The sequence below is a fragment of the Morus notabilis genome, unplaced genomic scaffold (assembly GCF_000414095.1).
Source record: "Morus notabilis unplaced genomic scaffold, ASM41409v2 Scaffold262, whole genome shotgun sequence".
Lineage (NCBI taxonomy): Eukaryota > Viridiplantae > Streptophyta > Magnoliopsida > Rosales > Moraceae > Morus > Morus notabilis.
The window spans coordinates 177,806-187,784 of record NW_010364747.1 but is presented as its reverse complement, the minus strand read 5'-3'; the positions used below and the strand labels follow the sequence as shown (position 1 = coordinate 187,784).

The 9,979-nt window shown below is 36.2% G+C and overlaps 1 protein-coding gene and 1 pseudogene across 1 annotated transcript in view; one reads left to right on the top strand and one right to left on the bottom strand.

The window, feature by feature from the left end:
- Positions 1-2,758: 2,758 nt before the first annotated feature.
- Positions 2,759-5,156, top strand: LOC112093281 (annotated as a pseudogene).
- Positions 5,157-6,083: 927 nt separating this feature from the next.
- LOC21402345 (probable GTP-binding protein OBGC2) overlaps positions 6,084-9,979 on the bottom strand; it is a 6,212-nt gene continuing 2,316 nt past the window's right edge. The window contains exons 5-11 of the mRNA XM_010106960.2: positions 9,631-9,708; positions 9,313-9,513; positions 9,134-9,241; positions 8,985-9,059; positions 8,641-8,861; positions 8,092-8,187; positions 6,084-6,906 (exon numbers count right to left, since the gene is read on the bottom strand). Coding sequence (XP_010105262.1) covers positions 6,084-6,906; positions 8,092-8,187; positions 8,641-8,861; positions 8,985-9,059; positions 9,134-9,241; positions 9,313-9,513; positions 9,631-9,708 — 1,602 coding nt within the window. The remainder of the gene's footprint in view (positions 6,907-8,091; positions 8,188-8,640; positions 8,862-8,984; positions 9,060-9,133; positions 9,242-9,312; positions 9,514-9,630; positions 9,709-9,979) is intronic.

The following is a 9,979-nucleotide window of genomic DNA, read 5'->3' as shown; positions in this document are numbered from 1 at the left end:
AGCTACAATGTTTGCACTTGGCCTTCAATTTCTTGTCCGGACCCAGAGGAAGATGAACAAAGTGACTCCAAACTTTTGAGGTCAGCTTCCTTTTTCTTTTCTGGAGATCAGCGCCTTGAGTTTCGGTATGAAAACTCGACCCATCAATCTCTTCAACCTCAACATCCACACTTTGAGACTCAATGGACTCAAGATCAATTTTCATTGTGTTAAATTAATCTGCACAAAGCAACATTAATGGTCATAATCTGCACAAAGATTTAAAGTATGGTTTGAAGAAAGATTGAGAACTTCAAAGGCATTTGCATTATAATCAACTCCAAGATTTACAAAATATTCAAATTAAAAATCTAAGGTTATTAGCTCAAAATCAAAATGTGACATCAAACGGCTTAATGAGGTCATGTGTTATTGATCTAGACAGTGTATCCTATTCCCCTACATGTGTAGTGTGACTACTTAACCCAAAAGGGCTGCTTCAATTGCACTTTCATTTTCGTTGAGAAAATGAGAACCAACGGCTTTAAATCAATGGCTGGCCTTAACTTGTTCTCCACATGCTTTTTCTTTCTTTCTTTTTCAAAAAGTTTCATTTACACTTTTAATTTTTACTTCTAAAGTTGTGTTATTATTGAAGATAGTTATTAATAACATTGCTTACCAAAGCTTATCTCTAGCATATGGATCTTGTACAATTACAAGGCTATCTATTTTATTTCGAGTTTGTCTAAGATTTCGTATTATTTTTCTATTGATCATCCTATTATAAGGCAAGCTTATTGGAAAAGCAGCCATGTCTTTTAGGTAGTTTTGACCAATTATTCATTTTTCTTTTAATTAGCTCACCCAAGTCTTGCCCTGGAGAGAGTGGTATTGTTGGTTTTTTCTCTTTTTACCAATATTTTTTTCTATTTTATAAATTACAATGGTTATTAATACCTAAAAAATAAAAAAAATATGTAAAAATGTATGTTTTTAATGTTTTATTAGAGTTTGTTATTGGTCTGTTCTTGGTCTGGTCAGTCGGTTCTTGATCTGTTCTTGATCTGGTGGTCGGTTCTTAGTCGGTTCTTGGTCTATTCTTGGTCTGTTCTTGATCGGGTGGTCAGTTCTTGGTCGGTTCTGGTCTGTTCTTGGTCTGTTCTTGATCTGGTGGTCGGTTCTTGGTCTGTTCTTGGTCTGGTGGTCTGTTCTTGATCTGGTGGTCGGTTCTTGGTCTGTTCTTAGTCTGGTGATCTGTTCTTGGTCTGTTCTTGGTCTGGTGGTCGGTTCTTGGTTTGTTCTTGGTCTGATCGGTCGGTTCTTGGTCTGTTCTTGGTCTGTTCTTAGTCTGGAGGTCGGTTCTTAATCTGTTCTTGATCTGGTGGTCGGTTCTTGGTCTGGTCGATCGATTATTGATGATGTGGAATAGCTGATGTGAAAATTGACTTATTTACTCAATTTATTTTTTTTATGATTTATTTACTTAAAAATATTTTTTACTTAGTCTATTTATACAAAGGGTCGTGGGAGGGGGTCTGGTAATGGAGTAGTGTGATCTACGTTTTTTTCCCCTCAGATAAAAGAAGATTGAATGAACGGTTGAGATTTGGCATTATTGATCAATGGCTGATATTAAAAAGCGTAGTTTTGACATTTTTTAAACAAATTTAACAAAGCTTTGGTGAAACGTGCTTCTGTGATTAGTCCTAATTAATAGGGTGTGATTATAATATTAATAAAATACAAGAAATGTCACTGTAATAAGTATATTTTTTTTAATGAGGTAGTTGAAACTTCTTTTCGGTGACTAAAAAAATAGGAACTTTTTGATGCCAGCAAATAGCAATGCTTTGAAAAACATCTTAATTAATGATGAGTCCTGGTCCATAAAAGACATAACATTCTTTATTGAAAAAAAGAGATAACTACTCTCTTAAATTGTATGAATTTTAGGGTTTGTTCTTTTGAGTGAAAAACTCAAAAAAAAAAATTTTGAGTTATAATTTTATTTAAATTTATATTTTTTAAAATTTAAATTTGAGTTCAAACTCAAGTTTAGGACTAAAACTCGAGTTCAAATTTCTCCTTTAACTCGAGTTCAGAAACTCGAACTCAAATTAATGAACAATATTTTTTTTATTCTTAAAAATGCTATAACTTTTTTGTTTTAATTCTGATTGAGATGATTTTTTTTTTATGCGTTGACAACGAAAAGACGAATAAAACCCGACCCATATACTTGTTAAAATTTTTCATCAGCATTGAGTTTTTATTAAAATATTATCTAAATACAAATTTAAGTTTTGACTCACTCAAACACAAATTTAAAAAGATTCTTATCTCAAACCATAACTCAAATGTATACAACCAAACACAAACTCAAGTTACAAGTTTAACGCAAATTATAACTTAAATTCAACTCAAAAATTATACTCAAGTTAAACTCTAAAAGAACAAGCCCTTAGATTCTTATATTTTATTTTTGATTAATATTTTTGTAATTAAATACAATATTAGTTAAAAATATATTAATAAATTTATATCTATGTATTTTTAAAGATAAATTTAATAAATTTTTCTTCTTTTTATTTTCTTTTATTTTATTAGTATTATTTTATGCGGTCTTTCAGAGTGGTATCTCAGTGATAGTTCGAGCCCCTCGGAATAATTATTCAACTATAGTAGGTGTTTTGATCCTTCTATGAATGATGTCACATAGCTGAGAATTTGACACAAAGATTAGTCAATTATACATAACTACTAACTAGGCCTAAAAATGATCGCCTTTTTGAGTTTGGTATTGTTGGTTGTTGAAGTTTGCGAAGGTGGAATAACAAGCAGTTATACTAGAAATGCAGATTTATCACGAGATATGCCACTGAACATTGATGTTTTCTTGTGCCATCCGGTTATAATGCTCCTCAACAGGTCTGTTTTCTAATATCCCAACTTTTCTTTTCACTTCTTCTGCATAATTTGTGTTAGTTGATTGGTCACATATTTCAATTCACAGTTTGTGCCACTATTCAGTTAATCCTTTGTGGGTGTTGATAAATGAGTATAAATTGTTGAAAGGTTCATATTACGCAAGGAGATCATGTGGGTAAGGATGTGATTGTGTCTTGGGCTATTCCAGATGAAGCTGGCTCAAGTACAGTCTTTTACTGGGCAGAAAATGATGATCGCAAAAACAGTGCTCAAGGCATTGTTTTAACTTACAAATTCTTCAATTATACTTCCGGCTACATCCATCACTGCATCATTTCTGAATTAGAGGTTAGTACTGAAAACTCAGAAATGGTTATTAATCTTAACTTCATTGTTTTGTCTCCGCGTTTAATAGGATCTTTTAGAACTATAAGATTTCTGTTACAAACTGTAGTTTGACACCAAATATTACTATGAAGTTGGGATTGGTTTAGAACTCCTCCAGGTGTTGGCCCTGATGTTCCCTATGCTTTTGGCCTTATTGGTAATGTTCCTATTTCTTATATCCAAATTCATTTGTCCTGAAAGTAGATTTTAATCTCACTTTATGGAGCAATTTGTGCGGGGGATTTGGGTCAAACGCAAGATTCAAATAGAACACTCACGCATTATGAGCTAAACGCTGCAAAAGGACAGACAGTATTGTTTTTAGGGGAGCTCTCTTATTCAGATGACTATCCATTCCATGACAACACTGGGTGGGACACATGGGGAAGATTTATAGAGAAATTCTGCTTACCAACATTGGAGTTGGACGGCGGGAAATCAAGAACTTGATTTTGCTCCTTCAATTGTACGGATCTTGTGACTTCTATTATTTATTCTCTAGATTAGTCACATGCCAATTTTTGATTACTGATCGCTTGTGATTATTACTTGTCAAAAGAAGATTATTGGAGTTTCTTCTTACTCTGCATATGTTTATTTTCTTCTTAATGCCAAAAACTGTGTTTCCTTGCAGGGTGAGGGTGAACCCTTCAAACCTTATAGGAACCGTTTTCATGTTCCGTACAAAACGTCACAAAGTACATCTCCTCTATGGTATTCCATCAAAAGAGCTTCAGCATACATAATAGTCTTGTCCTCTTATTCAGCCTTTGGTAATTATTATTTTCCATCTCCTTTTGCGCTTATAATTTTCTAGGTGACTAATTCACTTCAATAGAAGTAAACGTACCCTGTATGGTACAAAAGAGCGTTAGTAAAAGCTAGCTATTTCAACCAGAAAGAGATAATTGATCATAATGACACCAAAAAGGAGTTTTCAGTGTTATATGTTACTGACAAACTCCAACATTATTGGAGCTTCCGAGAAATTGAGAAAAATGACAAAAATAAATAACTAAAATAAAAGTTTTTTTTTTTTTTTTTCCAAAATAATAATTTGTGAATTGGGTTTTGTAGGTAAACCAACTCCACAATATAAATGGCTTAGGAGAGAGCTTCCTTTAGTGAACAGGACTGAGACTCCATGGCTTATTATTCTCATGCATTGCACTCTATACACTAGCTATGCAAATCATTACATGGAAGGTGAACCCATGTGAGTGATCTTTGAGCCGTGGTTTGTGCGGTACAAAGTCGATGTCGTTTTCTCTGGCCATGTTCATGCCCATGAAATATCGGTGAGTCCTTTGTTTTGATGCAATCAATAACAGCATTAAAAGTCTCCTTATATGCAATGATCCCTCAATAAACCATATTGCAACAAGCTTAAGTTATCATTATACCTTTTATGTAACAGGAACGCGTGACAAAAACTGCATACAGCATTGTCAATGGACAAATAAGCACTTTCAAAAATGACCGATCTGCCCCGGTCCACATAACAATAGGAGATGGAGGGAATCTCAAAGGATTGGTGACCGAGTACGTCCATTTATAATGATATTCCTATCATATTAATCATTGCTATTTCCGACACTATTATTAGTGCTTATTATAACGTTATGATGAGCAGCAATATTCTGAGTGTTGACCTCTTTTATGATAGAACCACAGCCAAGCTACTCAGCATCCAGGGAAGCTAGGTCTGGTCATGGGATTTTGGATGTAAAGAACAAAGTCATGCGTTGTTCAGTTGGCATCGGAATCATGATGGCTATGCAGTTGGAGCCGATTCTTTGTGGCTGCACAATAGATATTGGAGCCCCTCATCTGAAGAAGCTTCACTAGCTTCTATGTAGCACCAATATACTACCAATCTGGTGCTATTAGGAATATGTGTCGTGTGGTGTTTATTTTATTACAAAAGTCGTTGTGTTTAAGAGGAAAATAATATGGTAGAAGTAGTGATTACGTACGGTTCAGATTACCGGCTTAATCTTATAACCAATTACGTAGTATAACTTCGTGCAGTATTAGGCGAATTAGTCAAGTTTAGATTGCATCGTGACAAAGAAGATTAGCCGTACCATGGAAAGTTGTTGCAGCAAACGGGAAGAAATCTTGGCTTATATAATGAGACCAAAGAAAGAGGCGGCCGAACTACATACAAGAATCCAAAATACTATTCCTACGCCAGACTGGTTAGAAAACAAAAAGAAAAAAAGTAAGAAAAAAGAGTATAGAACTCAAAGCGCGCATATTGTAAACACTTGGCCAGAAAAAGGACGAACCCAAGTGAGAACGAACACTCATCCACATCTCTAATACTTCACAAAAATAAGCACACCTTAAGAGATTAGCCCCAAAAAAAAAAAAAAAAAAAAAAAAAAAAAAAAAAAAAAAAAGAGGAGCACACCATCCTACAAATTTCATAAAAATGAGCACACCAACGCTTGGCAGCGATATTTTGTACATCATAACAGTACTCCCCCATCCCAAGAAAACAGAAACCAAAGCAAAAAAGAGAAATAAAGTAGGTACATATATACAAATAATATAATTATGAATAGCCCGATGAACCCATAACGCAGCGTCGCTTAGACACGCTGCCTATATCTATATATACATACTAAACTTATATCTATATATATATATATATATATTCTATATCTATCTACATATTTTAATGTACAGATATATAATACACGAATATATATGTAGAAGCAGAACTTGTATTTTTTTTTTTTTTAAGGAATAAAGTCCAGCTAGGTAGCTAGCTAGGCTTTTCACATGCACCATGGAGACTGCAAGGCTTCCCAGCCACTTCCATCAACAATGTTGCCGGGGAAAATCCCGTGATTCTCCATGATCGGAAAATCGAGCGACAACGCCGCCTCCGCCCATATCGAGTCGTCAAACATCGGCAAGCTGGCGTTCACACTCCCCCACAGCCCATCAATTATCCCCTCCTCAACAGCATCACGTGCTTGCTTATGCACATCACCACCACCACCACCACCACTACTACTGCCTTGATCTATTATTTTCACTCGGCCCTCGAAACCTCCATCAGGATAACACACATGATTATCAGAAACCACTATTGCAGTAGTAGTAGTACCTGAATTGTGCAGAGCCTGAGGGATTTTTGTTTGATTTTCCGGTAATATTGTAGTAGTACTAGCGGCGGAATTTGAGGCATGGTAGTGGGGACTGTCGGTACTATTAATATCCTTGTTATTGTTGTTGGATTGTGATTGTGATTGAGATGATGATGATAAATCTGGCAAGTTGAGCTTGGCGTCGGAGCCGTAGAGTTTGCGGGCGGCAGCGTCATAGGCCATGGCGGCTTCATGGGAGGTGTCGAAAGTGCCTAACCAGAGGCGAGCGCCGCGGTTGGGTTCTCTGATCTCGGCGACCCATTTCCCCCAAGTCCTCTGGCGAACGCCTTTGTAAGTGCACGTAGCGTTCTCAGGACCGCCTTTGCCTCTCATGCAGCCTTTTCTTGAGCTTGCCTGCGCTGGCTTCTTCACCTGTTTCCTCTCCCCAAGACCAATGCCCGACTTCAACATTGTAGCAATCCAAAGATGGTGAGGGGATAATTGTATGCTGATAAATGAATTTTTACAAGTGATAGATAGGGATCATGGGGAAAACAAAGGTAGGCGCTATTTATAGTGACAAATAAGCAGAGAGGTTGAGAGATAGGAGTCAGGAGAGGGCAAGTATAAGGAGTAATGAGATGCACCTGAAACGTGGCTGCTAATAGGGTTGAGCTGATACTTGGCATGAAGAACAGGACAGATCGTGTCCATACCAAAACCTCACTGTTCAATTCTCTTGGACACACTTGGCGACGCCCTTTGTTTGCACTCTAGCTCGGGTGGCAAACAGGGGAGAGCAAACAGTTTATTGTTTCTCTTTCAGCTCTTTGTTTCAGAAAAAATAAATAAATAAAAGGAAGTAATATTATTAATTGTTATTATTTGTACTTGTGAGATTAGAGAGAGAAATCTTTAGGCTTTTGGGATGAAGGAAGGGGGAGTTGTATAATGGTCATTTAGTAGAGAGGGCGGTGACAAAACAGTTGGAGATAAGCCCGTGCGGTAATTCCAAAACAAGCACGTGACAAATAGCAACTCTAACTGATACGTGGGGCTTCCCAGGTCCCATGAAGTGGCGGGGGTTTGGAAGTCCGTGATAGCCAGCCTCAACTTAGCTATTTACCAAAGTTTGTTTTCCAATAAAGATTGGATCGTTTTCTCAATCTTTGCCAATTCTCGAATGACTTCTTTGTGCACACCAAGTTTTTTTTTTTTTCTTTTGTTTTTTTGTTTTTTTGTTTTTTTGTTTTCACGTAACGTAAATGTGAAGCTCTTTTCTTTTTCTCTTCTCTGTTTTGAGATATATATACGTAGAATGAATTTCCAGAAGACCTTTATACTCTAGACACTTGTAACAAGCTTCAAAAGATATGTGGCCAAAGGAGTAAACAAAAATTATATATAAAATGAAAAAAAAAAAAAAAACTGAATTAAATGGTGACATTTTGGTCGCCTAATACAGACCAAGATTACGTGCGCAAAATTTACCTTCCCCGTATCCAGTTCTAGGCAGCCACCAGTTATATAAGCCAGTGACTTCTGCAAATTCGATAGGGACAAAGAACTCTATATTCCCTCATAACGCCTAAAGGAATTGTACAAGTGATACGGACCTAATTATCTATAACACTGTAGAAGAGGCCATGTAAAGCTGTGTTCTAGACTTTCTAGTACGAAGTATCAGTCTCACTGTGTTACAGTCGATTCCAATAGTTCAGTGGAGCTATTGCACTTCCTCAGAGCCGCTCTTATCTCGTTCAACATCTCTTTTATCATGATACCTTTCCTGTAAAAGGTAACAACAAAACTTGGGCATATGCAAGGCCAAAAACTTAACAGGACCAACTAAAGCATACTACAAAGCAACAAGAGCAGCCTATAATAATATGTTGAGCGTCCCAACAACTAATTTGAATGTGAAATATAAAGTCCCCGAAAAATATTTTTTGAACCTAACAATCTTATTAGAATTGCATAAGTGACAATATACGCTGCTTCTCCTCCTCTCTTCTTTGTTCCTTCAATTAAGGATAATAGCTTAAGTTTTATGTTATTATTATTTTTTAAGATTCTACAATCAATTAAGCCTATTTCCTACAGTTATTGTTAGATAAACTAACTGGTATGAGTCATATGTATGACAGGTCAAGATATGAAACATATTATTTCAAAAAGACATGAAACTTATTGCTAAAGCAATAAATCACAAAGAACATTCAAGATACAGCAATAAACTTACAGAACACTGACTCCCACAACAGCAAGGGGCAGCGGGTAGTCTTCAATTTGCTTCTCATTCCTGTCTTCATTAAGAGCCGCCAAAGAATCTAAGGCGGCATTTCCATCTTCAGAAGAGAAAGGTTGAACTATATCGCCAGAGCTTATCTCTGGCTCAGAAGGTGTTCTCTCACATCCGATTCTTGATATTTCCTCAGTCAAAGACTGAAGCCTATCCCTTGCCTAAAACATATTTGACGAGAAAATAGGAACCCTAGAGATGAAAAGAATAAACCACAGTAGGAAAAACACATATGCGATTGTCACACTCGCAAAGGGCAAAATAAATTAAATCAAAACACAAACCTCAGGAAGGTCAATTTTATTCAACACCACAATGTATGGCCGTTCGAGATAATTGGGATTATACATACGCAATTCCTGCAAAGAAAGAACCTGCAATTTATATAGAATTCAACACATGATAACTAGCCGCACAGTTCTACCATACATACCTCTTTGACGGTTCTGTAGTCTTGTACAGGATTCTCAGCTGCTGCATCAACAACATGGACCAGTAGTCGAGTTCTCCTCAAATGCCTTAAAAAATTGCGTCCAAGACCCTGAAGGTTCACAGTGTGTAAAGAAATATACAGCATTATAATCAATATCCACGCAAGATAACAAACATTACCTTCCCCAGATGAGCACCTTCTATAAGACCAGGCAAATCTGCTAACGTTGCTTCAGAAGAATACATTCCTGCCCCTAAACTTGGGTCCCCGTCGAGGCGTCCAAGATTTGGCATTAAGGTTGTGAAAGGATAATCGGCAATATCAGGCTTTGCAAGCGTGATGGCTGCCAAAAGAGTTGATTTCCCAGCATTTGGAAGACCCTAGAGTAATAACAAATGATTTATTTTAGCTAACATTTCCATCTCTGTTATCTTAATTATCTCTGTATGAGAAGTCCTTTGCTACTCTGTTATTCAACACATTAAAGTAATACTTACAATCAAACCAACATCAGCAACAACTCGTAGAATCAACTCCAAACTAACCTCCTCTCCAGGTTGACCATGAACTAAGACCTACGACAATCAAACAATGATTAAGAGAGCAATTTATAATTAGAATAACAAGGCACGTCAAGCTTGTGAATGTCATGTGAATTGAATGTTAGGGCAAGTTAAATTTGTTACACCTATAGTAAGTATTAAATTTTTCTTTTTCAATTAAAAGGAAGGAGAAAAATGAAAGTTGTTGCTTTGTCATTTATCTCGTCTTTTCTCTGAAACAAAATGAAAGAACCAAAAAAAAAAAAAAAAAAAAAAAATTAAAAAAGGAAAAATTTTTTAAAAT